This window comes from Hyla sarda, chromosome 6 (assembly GCF_029499605.1).
Source record: "Hyla sarda isolate aHylSar1 chromosome 6, aHylSar1.hap1, whole genome shotgun sequence".
Lineage (NCBI taxonomy): Eukaryota > Metazoa > Chordata > Amphibia > Anura > Hylidae > Hyla > Hyla sarda.
In genome coordinates, this window is record NC_079194.1 from 240,583,422 (window position 1) to 240,604,178 (window position 20,757).

General features: G+C 40.8%; 1 protein-coding gene across 3 annotated transcripts in view; it reads right to left on the bottom strand.

Annotated features, from left to right (window-relative positions):
* MYRF (myelin regulatory factor) overlaps positions 1–20,757 on the bottom strand; it is a 184,343-nt gene that overhangs the window by 116,196 nt on the left and 47,390 nt on the right. Inside the window, exon 1 of one of the 3 annotated variants that reach the window (XM_056526787.1) lies at positions 6,583–6,634. The exons of the other annotated variants lie outside the window; for them this stretch is intronic. Coding sequence (XP_056382762.1) covers positions 6,583–6,601 — 19 coding nt within the window. The 5' untranslated portion in view covers positions 6,602–6,634. Of the gene's footprint in view, positions 1–6,582; positions 6,635–20,757 lie in introns of those variants that run through there. 3 annotated transcript variants of the gene reach the window in all.

Consider the following 20,757-nt stretch of genomic DNA (forward strand, 5'->3'; position numbering starts at 1 on the left):
ATTATGAACTACACTAACTTTACAGCCCCTGTAGCATAGTCAAATAAATAAAAAAAAGTCCTGGAATACCCATTTAAAATCTTGGTACTGAATATATGAGCTGTCCACAACCTCCTCAGGGACAGTCTTTTTGCATATAATGGTTCATGATGTTTATTATGTCAATGTGTTTTACCTATATTTTTGCTACGAATTAAAATTTACATAGTGTATGTTTATATTATTTATTAAAGAGGCTGCTGTGGCCAATTTTTCTTTCACAATGTCTGGTGTGGTTATTCTAAAGGGAGGGAAAAGGGTGCTTACGGTAATGCTGTAGTTTAATATTTAGACCTGTTATCAGCCCTGTTATACCCTAGTCCTTGTCCTTGTTTTGCTTTTCTCCAATCACTCAGCTTCCTTGGATCTCTCAAAAATATGCAAATCGCTTAAAAGGGGTTATCCTTCAAAATTTCCATTTTTCATGAATATGCCCATGCTGAGAAGCAATGACTTGTTGACCAAGCTCTGGGAAATGGAGTGCGGCGGAGGCTGTGGTAGAGCGCGGGATGTAAGTTCAGGCTTTTTTTTTTACTTTTAGCAGGCAGCTGATGCTGTTTATGATTTAAAACAATATAAAAAAAATTGTCAGGAAACTTCTTTAATGGGCTTTCAATGAAGTTTGTGTCTGGGTTTATGCATCTACAATGTGCGCAAACACCGAGTTATACACTCATACAGTCATACAGTCAACACTCCAAGAATGACGTTAAAAAACAAATCCACTGACATTGACAGGAAGCATTAAAGGGGTTATCCAGGAAAAAACTTTTTTTTAAATAACAACTGGCTCCAGAAAATTATACAGATTAACTTAATCCTTTCAGTACTTATGAGCTTCTGAAGTCGAGTTGTTATTTTCTGTCTAAGTGCTCTCTGATGACACGTGTCTCAAGAACTGCCCAGTTTAGAAGCAAATCCCCATAGCAAACCTCTTCTAAACTGGGCGGTTCCTGAGACATGTGTCATCATAGAGCACTTAGACAGAAAAGAACAACCTTAACTTAAGAAGCTCATAAGTACTTAAAGGATTAAGATTTTTTTAATTGAAGTAATTTACAAATCTGTTTAACTTTCTATGTTACAGATGATCAGCAATGACACCTGTCAAGGGATGGAATATATTAGGCAGCAAGTGAACAGCCAATTCTTGAAGGAGCTAGATCACAAGTAGGAAAAATACATGCTATTGTAAGGATTGACCAAATTGTGATGCCTAGATGTCAGGGTCAGACAGTATCCAAAACTGTAGGTCTTGTGGTGTATTCATGGTATACAGTTTTTTTTTTGTTTTGTTTTTTTAGAAACAACAACTGAGTTCCTAGTAAGGCATTATAATCCTAATGAATAGCCCACACTATCAGAGCTCCACATTTTATCCCCTATGAAATGACTGAAAATGCTGCTTGATTCTGTCCTGTGAGACGAACCCTTGTGCAATAAGGAACAATGCAATAAAACCGGAAGAATATTTCCAAAGAAATTGCGAGTCATGTATTCTATGTATACTCACTTGCTACGTGAAGCTTATTTGGTGTGCTGCTAGCATTCTATTGCGCCAACAAAGAACAACCAATAAACTGGGGCCAAGGTAAAGGGGGCCCAAGACTCCAATGCTGTGAAGAGTAAAGGGCCAATGTGGTCTGCTGAAAAAGTAATACTGACTACCATAGAAAGATGTCAGAATACAAAATATATTTATACGAATCGGCTGCTTTTCCACAGACTAGTCAGGCTATGCTGATTCTTGTTTGTGCCAAACCAAAAGAGCCTACAATAGGCATGTGAACATCACCACCGGATCATGGAGAAATGGAGGAAGGAGGTCTGGTCTGGGTGCATGTGCGTCGCTTACCTAGAGAAACTATCGTACCCGATTGCACTATGAGAAGAACACAAGACGGTGGAGGCAGTATGATGCTCTATGTAATGTCCTGACATTCAAATGGATGTTACTTTGCACCCCTGCCAGATTATTGCACTGACCAAATCTGTACTATCCCCTAAGGAATAGGACCTCTCCCAGTCAGAGACTGATACACTACAAGAAATGTTCAGGAATGTTTTAAAGGAGCATGACAAAAGGCAGTGCCCCACAACTGACAGGGCACTTTTACAGGTCTCGTGGTATTCATGTCTCAATGGGCTTTTAGCTCAGTTAGGTAGAGACCTACACAATTGTTATGGCTGATCAGTGTCTACACTCACTAGACTACTCACTATATGGGGTTTCATTAAAATGGGACATTCTGGTGAAAACCAGTTCTGTTCTTGCTAAATCTCCTGAAAATGTTTAGATGGCAGCCTAGCAACAATTCCTGTCAGCAGTGTCCCTAGTAACAGTTCCTGTCAGCAGTGTCCCTAGTAACAGTTCCTGTAAGTAGTGTCCCCAGCAATAGTTTGTCAGCAGTGTCCCATGCAACAATTCCTGTCAGCAGTGTCCCATGCAACAATTCCTGTCAGCAGCGTCCCTAGCAACAATTCCTGTCAGCAGTGTCCCTAGCAACAATTCCTGTCAGCAGTGTCCCTAGCAACAATTCCTGTCAGCAGTGTCCCTAGCAACAATTCCTGTCAGCAGTGTCCCTAACAAAAGTTCCTGTCAGCAGTGTCCCCAACAACAGTTCATGTCAGCAGTGTCCCCAGCAACACTTCCTGTCAGCAGTGTCCCTAGCAACAGTTTCTGTCAGCAGTGTCCCTAGCAACAGTTTCTGTCAGCAGTGTCCCTAGCAACAATTCCTGTCAGCAGTGTCCCTAGCAACAATTCCTGTCAGCAGTGTCCCTAGCAACAGTTCATGTCAGCAGTGTCCCTAGCAACAGTTCATGTCAGCAGTGTCCCTAGCAACAGTTCATGTCAGCAGTGTCCCTAGCAACAGTTCATGTCAGCAGTGTCCCTAGCAACAGTTCATGTCAGCAGCATCCTTAGCAACAGTTCCTGTCAGTGTCCCTAGCAACAGTTTCTGTCAGCAGTGTGTGACACCCCTTGATATTGGGGGGGGGGGGCTCAAAATCCAAAGGTGAATTCAAAAGGAATGGGAAAGATAATGAAGGGATCCTTATCCTTAGGGTCATATCTTTAGCTCCTGTTGCCCTTGGCACTTGATCTGAATATTTCCCATAAGGGTGATGCCACGAGCATTTGAATGTTTGCATGCAGATCTGTCACAAATAAGCAGCAAAAACTGTTTGTGTCACATTAGATTTACTGTAGAAAGGAAGGAAGGCGCCTCATGTGCGGGATCAGTAGATCTTGCAGGTGGGGGTAGGGGAAGGTGATTCCCAAGCCGCTTACCGAAGTTGGTTGTGCGCCCACACACAACAAGGTTAGGAGCAGAAGAGATATGAAAGCAGGTCCACTGCAGCCCTCCTGGGTAAGTGTAGAATCAAAGGCGAATGACCAGGGAGTCAGGAGTTTGTCTGGCGCAAAGAGGAACCATCAGACAGCCAAGTAAAATCAATGGATTTATTAGATGCAACGCGTTTCGCTGCGCATGTGCAGCTTCATCAGGCATCATGCCTGATGAAGCTGCACATGCGCAGTGAAACGCGTTGCATCTAATAAATCCATTGATTTTACTTGGCTGTCTGATGGTTCCTCTCTGCGCCAGACAAACTCCTGACTCCCTGGTCATTCGCCTTTGATTAGATTTACTGTGGATCTCACTCCTATATACAGAACGTAAACAGAGAGTGGCAGTAAATATGCAGATGGATTTGACACCAGTCCTTACCCATGCGGATTCATCCAAAGGGGGGGAGGGGGAATAATTTTTTCTCCAGGCCACAGCATGGTGGCAGCAGCAATATTAGAAGTATTTATCCTTTTTCTTGTTACTTACTAAAGTGCTGCTCCCCTCAACACTGCTGCCCTAGGCACAGGCCCACAGGTGCTTAAAAAGGAGAACTCCAGCCAAAGTAGCTGATCACAGGGGGTCCCAGCGGTTGAACCCAACCTGATCAGCTACTTATCCACTGTTAGGTCTCCAGCACAATTTTTGTGGCCTGTGATTTTATGTGTCTTTTTGGAGCATCTTTTTTTATTTAGAAAAGTCTTAACATTTCTTTTTTGTGTTTTTCCTCATCCTGTAGGATGCTATAAAAATGCCACAAAAAGATGCCGTACCTATAGTATGCTGAGTTCTGAAATAAATGCCTAGGACGTAAAAGCACAACAAAACAATACAAACATAATAAAAAAAATATTGTTTTTGACTAACTTTATATCTGACTATTGATTTTTTTAAGAAAACATTTGACTGCCGTATTTTGTGAAAAAAAGCCATAAGATGTCACAGATGTTTTTTTTTTTATTTTTTACCAAAAGCACTATGCACTATGTACCCTTATCTGTATTTGTACTATTATAAAAACATATATGTTTTATATAGTTCACATGTCCACATTTGTAATTTTTTTTTGGCTTCTATATTTTAGAAGTATTATCAAATAGAGCAAAAAAATATATATATATAGTTAATTAAAAAAAAGCAAATAATGATGACACTTACACCAAAATATAAAAAAAATAAAAATAAATGGATACAAATGTGAACCACAAAATGGCAATCTAAAACAAACACTATTTCATATCTGTATTTGATCAGTATTTTTATACGGAAGTGTGAATGAGGATAAAAATACACAAGTTTTTGATGCCGCTTCTGATGCATTTTTGACCCAAAGCCAGAAGTGGATTTAACAGAGTGGAGATGTATAATGTCCTACTTTTACATACGTCATTCCTTTTCAATCCACTCATGAGTGCGTCTTAAACAAATGTGCATCAAAACCGCCTAAAAAATTGAATTTAATCTGCGTGTGGGATTTTAGCCTTATACAGTTCTTATAAAATATTAGAGATTTATCAGGTTACAGCAGTGTTTCCAATTCAGTGTGCCTCCAGCTGTTTCAAAACTACAACTCCCAGCATGCCCGGACAGCCTTTGGCTGTCCGGGCATGCTGGGAGTTGTAGTTTTGCAACAGCTGGAGGCACACTGATTAGAAACGGCTGGATTACAGCATGAGCTGGAATCTGATGGGACGCTCTGGGCAATGGCTTCACTTCCCCCCCCCCCAATACATCTAACAGAATCACAATGTTATTAATACTGTGTACAGTTTACTGCAAAATACACACGCATCATAACTAGAGATGAGCGAACTTACAGTAAATTCGATTCGTCACGAACTTCTCGGCTCGGCAGTTGATGACTTATCCTGCGTAAATTAGTTCAGCCTTCAGGTGCTCCGGTGGGCTGGAAAAGGTGGATACAGTCCTAGGAAAGAGTCTCCTAGGACTGTATCCACCTTTTCCAGCCCACGGGAGCACCGGAAAGCTGAACTAATTTATGCAGGAAAAGTCATCAACTGCCGAGAAGTTCGTGACGAATCGAATTTACTGTAAGTTCGCTCATCTCTAATCATAACCTTAAAGTGACTACATGCGCAGAAACGTCAAAATAAATGAAAACATTTGTATCCCACAATAACAGATACTGTAGCCAACACATTCACGCATTGTAGTAAACTTCATATAATCCACAGTACAAGATAGAATAAGCAAAATATACCTAAGTGTAGCTGTGCAAACAATACAGATATATATATATATATGTTGATTCTATAAAAGGTCTATATAAGCAACACATAGTTCATACAGAAAAAACTATTTAGAGAGTTGGGTTTGTCAACACAGATCTTGTAATCCAGTATCACTATGCGCAGACGAGAGATAAAAAGACACATTCACTGCTTCTACATATTAAATTAAATTAAAACTTAATTAAATTGCTAATATATATATACACATATATACAATATATATATATATATATATATTAGTACTTAGAAAAAAGTATTTTCAGATATACAGATGTAGTTATAAGAATGTAATTTGGTAAAATTTATAGTAATCCATGGTTATTATCTGTGGTTTTACATAGTTAAAGTCCTTTTTCCTAAGAGAATTAGCAGAATGCAAAACCAATGTAGACTCTACGTTGTGACAAATCCAGCTCTGCTACATCTGTACATATTGTACATGCAGAAAAAAAGAGTTATTTGGTAGTCAATGAGAAAAGAAAAAGTCTGTAAAGTTTAAACTTTTGCCCATAAAGTTTAAACTTTGCGACAAATCCAGCTCTGCTACGTCCGTAGATATTCGGTGATACAAGATGCATTAATCAAAAAAATGGTCATTGGGCAGTCAATGGGAAACGAAGAAGTCCATAAAGTTTAAACTTTGTGACAAATCCAGCTCTGCTACTTCCATACATATTCTTTGATACAGGATGCAAAAATTAATAATAATAAATATATAAATAAATAAAAATGGTTATTTGGCAGTCAATGGGAAATGAAAAAGTCCATATAGTTTAAACTTTGGTAAAACCCAAGGTCTGCTCTGCTGCTCATGCATGAACACAATCAGGGGCAATGGTTCATGAGCCGCTGCCTTATAAAACAACACACATCGATCATAGGAAGTAATGGAAACAAACAATCCTATAAAAATTCCTGTCCGCAGGGTCATTGACCCCCGTTACCTGCTCTGATCCAAAGCATCCTGGCCTACACATCAGGTTCTGACCTCTCTCCCACACCTGCTCTCAGCTCTATCATCCAGTGCAGGCCCCCTCCAGAGGGTAGTACTGATACTGCTGCTGCCACTTGTTCCTGGGAGAGGATTTGGGTTTGGGAGGGGATTACATTACAGGCAGTCATGTGTTACAGCTGTACCAGGACGCCCAGGTTCCTTCTGTCACCAGCTCACGCCGAGAGTACAACTCCTCAAACAAGCTTCTTAGGGACAGACCAAGAACTTTACTAAAAAAAGAAGCTATGGTCACCATAGAGTAGTAACATACAGTAGAGGGGAAAAAAAAATTTGGCACTAGGTAGCCCTCCCTTTGGTACTTTTCTTCCACATAATCCATGCTTGTAGGAAATACATTTTCCTCCTCTTCCCTTTAACACTTTAGTGCCCTAAATGCAAACGTTCAATTGAAACACCAACTAATAGTAATATTTATTCTCAATGATTTGTTGTTAAAGGGGTATTCCAGGATTTTTTTTTATTTGACTATGCTACAGGGGCTGTAAAGTTAGTGTAGTTCATAACATAGTGTCTGTACCTGTGTGTGACAGTGATCTCACAATTCTGTGATTATTGCCCCAATATTTATTTTTAACAGCATACAAAATTACTTGTGTCTTGGGATTTCCCAGGTTTCAGTGCGTCGAGACCTGACATCACTAGTCAGGTGATCAGAGGGAGTCTGTCCTGCTTCAATGGGTGGAGTGACCGCTGGATGGGAGAGAGTTCATTTTGCAACAGTTGTAGGCACCCTGATTAGAAAACACTGGTGTATTGCATTGAAGGGGTCACAGGTGTGTTTCAATAAGTGGGGTGGCTGTTGTGTGGGAGGGAGGGAAGTGACCTCATAATTACAAACCATGGAACTATGGGATGTGTAGTTTAGAGAATGATATTCAACAAGAAATACCCAGTTCGGGCAGTTATGTACTAATAAAATCACCTTATGGTGGATAACCCCTTTAAAGCATTTGTGATGTGGGAAAAACAAGATAAAGAGAGAAATATCCAAAACGTGATAACAAAACAGTATAGCAAAAGGGGTAATAAGTAAGCCAATGGGTCATCTGTGCAATACACATAGAAGTTCGGTCCAATAGAGAATGAGCGGATCTATTCAGCAACTCTCCAAAGCAGCTAACAGAAAAGATTTCCAAACAAGACTCCTGTTATATTGTCCATATGTTCTAATAGAATTGAACATGTGGCTAGGCATTGTCTATGGCAGGTAACCCATATGAGAAAAAGAAACTGTCTCTAGCACCACCTAATGGAAGTGGCTTCCCAATAGGTCAATGTCTGACCCAGTAAAGAGCCTTCATGTATAGGGAAGCTACCTCCAATAGGTGGCACTAGAAACAGTTGTGTTCTTTCTGAAGGAGCACTAATCTCCCTTATTTCAGGGAGCATTGCCTATAAAGCTGGCCATACAGCTTAGAGGGTATGTTCACACTGAGGAATCGGCACAGAATTCTACAGTGTGAAGCGTTAACATAAGTGTCAATGGGTCTTCCATGGACCCTTTCACACGAGGAATTTGATCCGTGCAAAGAAAGAACCTGTTCATTCGTTTTGCAGAATTCCGCGAGCACTGCATTGCTCTCAATGATTATGGCGCAGGGCTGGGCGGTCACCCACAGCCAACATGCAGTTGCAAGAAAAAGTATGTGAACCCTTTGGAATTATATGGATTTCTGCACAAATTGGTCATAAAATGTGATCTGATCTTCCTCTAAATCACAACAATAGACAATCACAGTCTGCTTAAACTAATAAGACAAAAAATGTTAATCTTACCATGTTTTCATTGAACACACATGTAAACATTCACAGTGCATGTGGAAAAAGTATGTGAACCCATGGATTTAATAACTGGTTGAACCTCCTTTGACAGCAATAACTTCAACCAAACGTTTCCTGAGGTTGCGGATCAGATCATGACTGGGCCAATCCAGAAGGCGTATTTTCTTCTGTTTAAGCCATTCTGTTGTTGATTTACTTCAACCGTGTTTCTCCGAAAATAGGACCGGGTCTTATATTAATTTTAGCGACAAAAAAGACACTAGGGCCTATTTTCAGGGTAGGGCTAATTTATTTACAGTACGGTATGCACATTGAACAACATTGCGGTTCCACGGTATTTACACCCCCCCCCCCCCCCATTATCAACATGTGATGGGCGCAGCTCTAAAAGGGATGTTAGCATATGCCATACTTTTGTAAGTCTTTAGCAAACACTGTAGGATTCTTCACCTCACTGAGCAGTGTGCGCTGTGCTCTTGCAGTCATCTTTACAGGATGGCCACTCGTAGGTAGAGTATCAGCAGTGCTGAACTTTCTCCATTTATAGACAATTTGTCTTACCGTGGACTGATGAACAGCAAGGCTTTTGGAGATACTTTTATAACCCTTTCCAGCTTTAAGTCAACAATTCTTAATCGTAGGTATTCTGAGAGCTCTTTTTTTTGCAAGACATCATTCACATCAGGCACTGCTTCTTGTGAAAAGCAAACCCAGAACTGGTGTTTTTTTTTTATAGGGCAGGGCAACTGTAACCCACACCTCCAATCTCATCTCAGTGATTGGACTCCAGTTAGATGACACCTCACTCCAATTAGCTCTAGGAGATGTCATTAGTCTAGGGGTTCATACACTTTTTCCACCTGCACTGTGAATGTTTACATGGTGTGTTCAATAAAAACATGGTAAGATTTAATTCTTTGTGTGTTATTAGTTTAAGCAGACTGTGACTGTCCATTGTTTAGATGAAAATCAGATGACATTTTATGACCAATTTGTGCAGAAATCCATATAATTCCCAAGGGTTCACATACTTTTTCTTGCAACTGTATACATTTTGTTCATGATTTTATATGGAAAAAACACCAGGAACTTTTTCTGCTTTTTCAAAGTATTTATTTCCAAAATGTTTGTACCTTCTTTATTATAGTATTTATCCTGAACATAGTGATTTATAGATTATGTGATTCAATGATCATCACAAGAAAACATGCAGACAAAAAAATAAAATAAAATAAAAAATACCCCAGAAAATGCAGAAAAAAACATAACAAAAAAACTAAACAACTAAACTTAAAAAAACAAATCAACAGTAACAGAAAACACTGCAGAAAAAAATTGTAGTGCTTTTGTACCTTCCTACTGACCTCGAGCACAAGGCCACATTTTTTATTTTACCAAGAAAGCAGCAAAAACACCAGAATGAAATACACTATTTGAGAAAACACCTTTGAGGGTTTTCCAGTTCTTGTACACTAAAAGATTACATAAATTTCTAATACAATTTGATCCTTTGCTGTCAGTGAATGGGAACATTCTTGTTTATAGCCATAGACTGAAAGCCGAACAGACCTAATGCCTTTTACTGCTGAAGGTTTGCTACAATTGTCCAGTCTAGACACATTTTTGGAAGTCTGTATTGGAGGCTAATGCATTTTATCAGCGCTGATACATTGTAGCAAACTATCAGGGGAGGAGAGAAGTTGCTTCTCTGATGTTTAGAAATAAACTAGCAATATTGTAGCTATGATACTTGACTAAAACAATAAATTATATTAAACAGCAGATTTGAAGACAACTCTTCACATGACATAACCAAGCGACCTAATGTGTCTCAAAAGTGTGATATTTAACGGGGTACTCCGCTGGAAAACATTTTTCTTTAAATCAACTGATGCCGAAAGTTAAACAGATTTGTAAATTACTTCTATATAAAATCTTAATTCTTCCAGTACTTATAAGGGGCTATATACTACAGAGGAAGTTCTTTTCTTTTTGACCACAGTGCTCTCTGCTGACACCTCTGTCCATATCAGGAACTGTCCAGTGCAGGAGAGGTTTGCTATTTGGATTTTCTCCTACTCTGGGCAGTTGCTAAAATGACAGAGGTGTCAGCAGAGAGAACTGTTGCCAGACAGAAAGGAAATCCAAAAAGAAAAGAACTTCCTGTGGAGCATACAGCAGCTGATAAGGACTGGAAGGATTAAGATTTTTTTAATAGAAGTCATTTACAAATCTGTTTAACCCCTTAAGGAAGCATGGTTTTTTGTTTTAGCATTTTCCTTTTTTCCTCATCACCTTCTAAAAATCATAACGCTTTAAATTTTGCACCTAAAATTCCATATTATGGCTTATTTTTAGCGCCACCAATTCTACTTTGCAGTGAAATTAGTCATTTTACCAAAATATCCACGGCGAAGGGGAAAAAAATTCGTTGTGCGACAAAATTGAAGAAAAAAATGCCATTTTGTAAATTTTGGGGGCTTCAGTTTCTACGTAGTACATTTTTCAGTAAGAATCACATCTTATCTTTATTCTGTAGGTTCATGTGGTTAAAATAATACCCTACTTACATAGGTTTGATTTTGTCGTTCTTCTAAGACAAATTGTCTATAAATGGAGAAAGTTCCGCACTGCTGCTACTCTCCCTAGGATGGAGAGAGGGGGGGGGGGGGGGGGGATAAGAGCACAAGGTGATTAATATGGAGGGGGTGTTTATAGGCTAAACTACGCCCTGGCATCACGAATACAAGGGGTTAATGCCATCTGCCCACCACCACACACCCCGCCACCACATCTACACTATATAAAAAGTTTTTGCAAATAACAGATACACTAACTTTACCTTTAAAATTGCTCTTTTGTTTCTAGTACCTTTCCTCACTCCTCTCCACCAGGATGGGACAGGATTAAAGGGGTATTCCAGGAAAAAACTATTTTTTTATATATCAACTGGCTCCAGAAAGTTAAACAGATTTGTAAATTACTTCTATTAAAAAATCTTAATCATTTCAGTACTTATGAGCTTCTGAAGTTAAGGTTGTTCTGTTCGGTCTAAGTCCCCTCTGATGACACCTGTCTCGGGAACCGCCCAGTTTAGAAGCAAATCCCCATAGCAAACCTCTTCTAAACTGGGCGGTTCCCGAGACACATGTTATCAGAGAGCACTTAGACAGAAAAGAACAACCTTAACTTCAGAAGCTCATAAGTACTGAAAGAATTAAGATTTTTTAATAGAAGTAATTTACAAATCTGTTTAACTTTATGGAGCCAGTTGATATATATATAAAGTTTTTTCCTGGATAACCCCTTTAATCTTGATCACTGCCCCTTTTTACACATGTGGGGACACACTTGGCACTGCTTTTTAAAGCATATGACTCTAGACTAATAATTCCCAACAAGTGTGCCTTCACTTGGTGCAAAACTACAACTCCCAGCATGCCCGGACAGCCAAAGGCTGTCCGGGCATGCTGGAAGTTGTAGTTTTGCAACAGCTGGAGGCACCTTGGTTGGATGGCCATTGCTTGCTTGATGTCTATCATGCCATTCGTAGACTTAGAGCCTGTGCTATTATGTGACCATTACTACTTATGACCTTAGATACATTATCCATATTACAGTAGGCCTAGTATATATCGACATTTCATGTTGTAATTTTTGACCTTTGGTTGCCTCCTGTGGGCCGGCATGCATGCAGCACCCCCTGACCTATAGGGTGGCTTTGCAATAATTTCATGCTATCTTAAAGAGTGCAATAATAATCTTACAGTAAATATTGGGCAAGGTGCATACCTTCATTCTATTTTTTATCGAACGGATTGACTTCTTAGTTTGGCACCTGTCTAGATGTATGCATGGCATTCGCATAAAACAATGGGAAAATACCAGCATGTTTTGTATCTTTTGCATAACATTTTTGACTGCCTGACACCTGTGTGTTTATAAAGGATTATCTACTTTGTATTTGGTTCCCTGATGAACCTTGTAGTAGCTGGTGGGGGAAACACGTCAGAGTGGTTTTGGAAAATACTGTAACAGCCACATATGCCTTTTTTAAGTGCAGACATTCATTTTTTTGGTGACTGGAGCAGCTAAGTGAACACGTCATTTGCTACAATATATTTCTGATGGCTTTTTTTTGTCTATTATGTTTATATGATTTGAGAAATGTTAAAGCTATCTCCTTTGGGCCATTTGTCTCTTGTTCTTGCTTTCTCTACCAGTGTATCATAGTAAAAAAAATTGTAAGATTTTTTTCCTTGGAGGACTGTCTGTCCCACATTGTTATTTTTTGTTTTCTCCTTCAATGCACTATGATCATGGTTTTGCTAGTTTGGAAGCTGGAGAAATCCAGCAAAAACTAACTACCTGTGGAACGGGGATAAGTAGCTGAATGCTGGGACCCTCTGTGATCCCTGGAACAGAAACTGGCGCTAAGTGAGGAACACGTGCCGTCTGCATTCATTTATATGAGGGCACACGGGCATCATCTGTGCTCCCTTAGAAATACCGTAAATGGAGTGCATAACGTTTTTGGTAGATTCCTTGCGGAATGTGGGTGGAATTTATGCAGAATTTATGTAAGATATGACTCTAGCTATTATATATTTGTTTAGTACTTCTGCAGAGGAAAAGTTGACTAGTTGCCCATGGCAGCCAATCAGATTGCTTCTTTTACTTTTCAGAGGCCTCTGTAAACATTAAACATGCAATCTGATTGGTTGCTATGGGTCACTGGTCAACTTTTCCTCTGCACATGTTTTGATAAATGTCCCTCTATATCTTTTACAAATATTACACCTTACCTTAGGTTTTAAAATAATGCATATTTAAGAGTTACTTTATTTTTTTTTTTTTTTTTTTTTACTAGGTAACAACAAAATTTACCAGCAGTCTGTGGGCGCCGGCGCATTTTCTGTGCTGGAAACATCTGCCATGGAAATTTCAGCATAATCCAGCGGAATTGCTGTGTGGACATTACAAGCGGAATGCCACACAGAAATTCTGACGTGTGAACTTGGCCTTAAAGCACTCCAACTAATAAAGTTTGATACAAAAAAAAAAAAAAAAAATGGGGGAGATTTGTCAAAACCTGTCCAGAGGAAAAGTTGCTGAGTTGCCCATAGCAACCAATCAGATTGCTTCTTTCATTTTTCAGAGGCCTTTTCAAAAATGAAAGAAGCGATCTGATTGGTTGCTATGGGCAACTCAGCAACTTTTCCACCAGACAGGTTTTGATAAATCTCCCCCAATGTGGTCATTTTTTTTTTTTATGTCAATTTACATTATTATTAACATAATCATTTACAAGAACTCCCACAAAAATGCAGGAATGGACATAGGCCCAGATTTATCAAAGAATGTCTACGGTAGAGCTATTTTCCCACGTTTATTTGGGTGGTGGGTTTGACTAGCGTCCATCTTATTTATCAAGAAGGTGCAGCAGGATGATGAATTTTGCGCAGCTCTGCTGTGGTGGGAAAAGCTCTACCACATACACTTTTTCTAGACACTTGTGAGGGAGGGAAGTAGATACTTTCCCGGGTACTGAATTTGGCAGGTTAGGTGTTTTTACTTACTTTCACAGAGCTACCGGGACATTTTTACTTGCATTTTAGATGCTATAATCAAATTTGATTGCGGTGTCTAAGGGGTTAAAGCCGGGCATCACCGTGATCGGTGATGTCTAACATTAAAGATGTTTCTTGGTAGCCACCCAGCTATGACCCGCACTCAGCTCCTGAGCGCGTGTCCTAGAAGGGGAATGGGACGCTGTCGTCCACAAGAGGTTAAAGGTTGAATTGTGGAAGGTAGAAATTATTCTCACATCTACTGGTAGGTGGTGTAGTTTTGCGCCTGAAAAAAAAAGTACCTTTGCGCACAAAATAGCGACTTTTGATGAAAGTCGCAAATTATAAATACGTGACCACTGCATGGTAAAAAGAAAAAGTTCTATGGGTAGGAAGAAAAAAAATGAAACTGTCTATATCAAAAGATACATAAAAGTCGCTTAATATGCTGCCTGCTCCTGAACTGCGCCAAAACATATAAAAAATGCTCTAAAAGCAATGAGAAATCTCACCCTATAGTATCCAGATTCACAAATTCTATGCTAATTTTTTTTTATGATACCCCTCGACCTACGATGGCCCCGACATACTATCATTTCAACATACGATGCTTTTGTATGTCGGGGCCATCGCATAAACGGCTATACGGCAGCGCAGACTGCTTCAGCTGCCACCGGATAGCTGTTTACGGTGCCCCGTGTGGTCCGCTGATGATCACTTACCTGTCCTCGGGGCTCTGGCGTGTCCTCTTTGGGATCCCCTGCATCATCGGCGCTCTCCATCGTCGTCATAACGTCGTCGCGCACGCCGTCCCGTCATCCAATAGGAGCGGCGTGCGTAGCGACGTGATGGCGGCGACTGAGAGCGCGGATGCCGGGGAAGAATAGGTGTTGCCGGAGCGTTGGGGACACCCCGGGGACGTGACAACAGCGATGGAAGGCGACATCCAGGGCAGCGGTGACGAGCGGTGACGGTCCGGAGCAGCGGGGACAGGTGAGTATAACTTCCTCTAACAGTGGTCTCCAACCTGCGGACCTCCAGATGTTGCAAAACTACAACACCCAGCATGCCCGGACAGCCAACGGCTGTCCGGGCATGCTGGGTGTTGTAGTTTTGCAACATCTGGAGGTCCGCAGGTTGGAGACCACTGTCCTATACTTTACATTGCACGGATCCCTCAACATACGATGGTTTCAACAAACGATGGTCCATTTGGAACGGATTACCATCGTATGTTGAGGGACCACTGTACTATATTTAGAAACTTTAATGCTAAGCCTTATCAGAAGGCAATGAACTTTCTACAATTTCGGGATAAACACTTACGGATGACACCAGCCTATACATTTTACTGGCAGAGGCTGAAGAATGTGTGAAATGAAGACATGACCCAGAGCTGCCCAACTAAACCTAAAGAGCTGAGAAGTTTGGTGAGAAAATATACAATGGATCCTCCCAGCGACCTGCGATGTCTTCACTGCCAAAGACTAAAGAACGATAACCTGAAATCTTCCTATAATTTACACTTTCCTTTCACTAGACAAAAACTAATAAAAAAAAAAATGTGGCTGAATGGATTATTGAAGGATTCTACGAAAAGACGATGACTCGGAGACTTCTTTTTCCAGATAATTTTTTTGTTGTTTTGGGAACCTTTGCACCTTTAAGAATTATGGGGGAGATTTATCAAAACCTGTCCAGAGGAAAAGTTGCTGAGTTGCCCATAGCAACCAATCAGATTGCTTCTTTCATTTTTCTTGCAAATAGGTGTGGACCCTGCTGTAGATAGATCCTCTTCCCTGGTCACCAGCTTAGTCATGGATTGGTCATGCGGATTAAGCAGTAGAATAGTCAGGAATGAAGCCAAGGGTCATCACTAGTGTTGCTCGCGAATATTCGCAATACAAATTTTATTCACGAATATCGCATATTCGCGAATATTTGCGAATATAGCACTATATATTCGTAATTACGAATATTCGTTTTTTTTTTTTTTTTTTCACAGTACACATCACAGTGATCATCCCTCTCTGCTTCCAGCTTGTGTGGTGTAATGAAGGCTCTAATACTACTGTGTGAGACTGGTGTGCGAATTTTGCTTGTGCAGGTTTTCGTATGCGCAAATTTTCGCATATGATAATTTTCGTATACGCGAGTATTTGCATATGCGAAAATAAAACGCGAATATTCGCGAATATATGACGAATATTCGTCCATATATTCGCGAATTCGAATATGGCCTATGCCGCTCAACACTAGTCATCACCAGGAGAGTGGTCAGGATGTCACAGGCCAAAGATCAGAACAGGTATAGAACAAATGGTATCAAGCAAACACATCAAAGGGTGAGGCAGGAGTGACATCCAGGAACAAAGCGGAGGTCAAAATCAGGGACAATCAGGGGTCAATAGAAAAACAAATGAAAGCCGGGAAAGTCTAAGAACCTCAATCTACAGGCAAAGAATTGACGTTCGATTGCCCTTTATAGGGAAACTGACAGCAAGTTAGACAGCAACCGATAGTTTATAGGACGGGGGACATTTATTAACAACTTACCTTTATTATCTCTCTCTGCTATGCAGTATACATTTTTATTAATATGCTAATAAGGACACTCAGGGCATTACTTTAGCATTATGTGCACCAATCCACCTGTTGCTTATTTGCGCCCACTTATCTACAGTATTGAGTGCCCTTGGGTGACATCACTGCAAGGGGCCGGATGAATATTCATGAGGAGGTGCTGTTACAGCAGTAGGCAGGCAGATTGGTGCACCTAGGGGGAAAATATTGCCCACCAGAAGAGTTGAGCTAACATTTTTGCCCACTTACAGTAAATTGGTTCGCAACGAACCTCGCAGCACCAAGTGCTCCAGTTACCTGGATAAGATGGATACAGTCCTAGGAGACCTAGAACTGTCATCCCAGGCTTTTCCAGGCACCTGGAGCACTTGCAAAACGTAACGGACCAATTTACCGTAAGTGGGCAAGATATGTAAGGACAGCTCACAACTCACTACCTGCCAAGAGACCCAAAGGTAAACCAGTATAGCTCCAATACCCTCTATGACCCAAAATAGCAAACTTAACAAAAACAAGGGTGTGTGGTCCTCTGAGTGACGCTCAGGAAATATAGAACCAGATTAAAAAGGCAAAATTCAGACATATTAAAGAATAAGAAGCCCTAAAACTTCCACAACATTATAAATCAGACTAATATAAAAGTATCATTAAAGGGGTACTCCGGTGAAAAACTTTTTTTTTTTTTTTTTTAAATCAACTGGTGCCAGAAAGTTAAACAGATTTGGAAATTAATAGAAAAAAGTTGCCCGGACCTTCTAAGTGAGTAAATGATGGTATGGATATTAAATGAGAAATATTAAATGAATGATTGTCTGGATCGTGCTTCAATGATAATAGTATAAACAGTTTAATAAGATAAATAGAGATGGTAAGTCCTCACCGCTGGTTAGATGTAATCAGGGCCATACACTGGATACAAGGAGCTCACCTCGTGTTGTCGGCGTGTGACGTCAGCTGCTGCTGGAGCCGAGTTCGTTGCACTGGAGGTAGTTGACAATGGTGGACCGGACTGATGCCGACTGATGTCCGACATCGACATCAGTCCGGTCCACCATTGTCAACTACCTCCAGTGCAACGAACTCGGCTCCAGCAGCAGCTGACGTCACACGCCGACAACACAAGGTGAGCTCCTCGTATCCAGTGTATGGCCCTGATTCCATCTAACCAGCGGTGAGGACTTACCATCTCTAGCGCCTGCCAGCGCCAACATCCTCCCGGCGATCTGCAATCACCGGCGCCTGCCAGCGCCAATCGCCTCCGCTCTTACCAGGACCTTGCAGGACTTTACCAACACCATCTGGGACGTTGCACAGAGGGCGCAGTGTACCGGCACCATCTATACACTGTGAAAGCAGCGCCTTTTGCCCAGGCTGCTGCCTAAAGGACCGGTAACACTCATTTGAAACTGTCATAAATTGTTGAACATATTGCGCAGTGGGTGCCTAGATATTAGCGGTTAAATACCAGCTGCACTCACTATATGCCAGTGATATTATCATGCCATTAACATTATCTTAATTTTTGGTATCATTGTCATTTTATATTTTTCATGTACATTATTACCTAAAGGTTGTTTTTATTGTATATGTTCTTCTCACATGGGCCCTGTGAGAAGTAACTAACTACAGTCTATTTATCCTATTTTATTAAACTGTTTATACTATTATCATTGAAGCACGATCCAGACAATCATTCATTTAATATTTCTCATTTATATCCATACCATTATTTACTCACTTAGAAGGTCCGGGCAACTTTTTTCTATTGGCTTGTCTTTTTGTGCAATTAGGGTATAGTTGCATGCCCCAGTTTGACCTCAGTGTGTATTGTTATTGTGAGCTGCACATACACCCCTTTTTTCTTTTTAGATTTGGAAATTACTTCTATTAAAAAATCTTAATCCTTCCTGTACTTATTAGCTGCTGAATACTACAGTGGAAATTCTTTTCCGTTTGAAACACAGAGCTGTCTGCTGACATCTCTGTCCATTTTAGGAACTGTCCAGAGTAAAAGGAGTAAAATCCCCATAGCAAACATATGCTGCTCTGGACAGTTCCTAAAATGGACAGAGATGTCAGCAGAGAGCACTGTGCTCATGGAGCGGAGAAGAGGGCCTCCCGGTGAAGATGGACAGCCCGGAACGACTAACCCTCCCACCGGACATGCTGGGAGTTGTAGTTTTGCAACATCTGGAGGTCCGCAGGTTGAAGACCACTGATTGAAGGGATTTACAGGCGGTGATGATGAAGGGGGGGGGGGGGGATGATGGCAAGGGGGATGATGACAGGGTGATGACGACGGGGGTCTGGATGATGACAGGCGGTGATGATGAAGGGGGGATGATGACAAGGTGATGATGATGAGGGTGTTAATGACGGGGGTCTGGATGATGACAGGGGGGATGATTTTTTTCCCACCCTAGGCTTATAGTCGAGTCAATAACTTTTCCTGGGTTTTTGGGGTGAAATTAGGGGCCTCGGCTTATATTTGGGTCGGCTTATACTCGAGTATATACGGTATCAGTGGAAAGAGGAATCTAGATGTCTAGTGACCATATGTGGCTGTTGTCTGGAGTAATGGTTGCTTTCTTAACATGGGAACAGGGCATGGTTAGTAACACCACTAAAACATCTATCACCCATGCACAGGCTAAACAAAATCTATTTGAATTTAGGACATCATTGTAGACAATTACAGCCCAAAATATATGCTGAATTACAAGCCACAATTTGTGTGCAAAAAGGTGTCATTTAACTCTTATACAACTTCTCACAGGTTAAGAATTGATGCTGTTTTGAAGGCAAAGGGTGGTCACACAAATATTCATTCAATGTAGATTTCTCCTCCATTCATTCATACAGCATTTCGGTAATTGATAAAAAATAAACTATTAAACTATTACTATAGTTGTAGTTTTGCAAAATCTGGAGGTCCACAGTTTAAAGACCACCGGCCTAGAATGTCTCCACTTCTCGGTAAAGAGTAGTACAAGATATATTTGGGTTAAGTCAAATGATCCCATTAACTATCAAACCAAGATCTTAAAAATGGTGAGAAATTGTAACACAAAGTATATTAGAAACTTCTCATTCTTAGAGAGATTTCTATAAACGTAAACCCCCTTTAAGGCTGGGTATGTGGTCATCGCACATGGGAAAGTTTCCCTGGAGGGCAGGGTTATCAGAATCATTGGATCAGAATGTTAAACATCTTGATCTCTTTGTTTTTGGCTGCCCAAACATTGCAAAGGCAAACATTAATATCATTGCTTGACCTTCCATCATTCCGCAGGCTTGTTTAATATACTTCTAGATATAACCTCTCATTATGTGACTATGGATCAGTAAAGCACTTATAACCACATCTGTATTTAGGTAACAGAATTTTGGACTGGTCCATTAGAGTATAAACCCTTTAAAGGACGCAGCCCATTTTGGCCTTGACAACATAACGGTTTTATTATTCCGTCCACAGACCCGCTTGATATTTTGCACAACCGATTGTACTTTGTAATGACACCTTTCATTTTACTATATATATTATATATATATATACGGCGCAATGAAAAAAATATTTGTTAGGGGGAAAGAAAACCACATATTTATGCAGTTTACTTCACAGTATAACTGACATTCTCTTTATTTTGTGGGTCAATAGAAATAAAACAATACCCGTGTTTACATGCTCTTATTATTTTACTGCCCTTAAAGGGGTACTCTGCCCCTAGACATATTATCCCCTATTCAAAGGATAGGGGATAAGATGTCAGATCGCTGTGGTCCCGCTGCTGGGGACCCCAGGGATCGCTGCTGCAGCACCCCGCTATCATTACTGTACAGAGTGAGATCGCTCTGCACGTAATGACGGGCAATACAGGGGCCGGAGCATAGTTACGTCATGGCTCCGCCCCTCGTGACGTCATGGTCCGCCCCCGTCAATACAAGTCTATGGGAGGAGGCGTGGCGGTCATCACGCCCCCTGCCATAGACTTGCATTAAGGGGACGGGCCGTGATGTCATGAGGGGCTGAGCCATGACGTCACGCTGCTCCGGCCCCTGTATCGCCCGTCATTACGTGCAGAGCGATCTCACTCTGCACAGTAATGATGGTGGGGTGCTGCAGCAGCGATCCCTGGGGTCCCCAGCAGCGGGACCACGGCGATCTAACA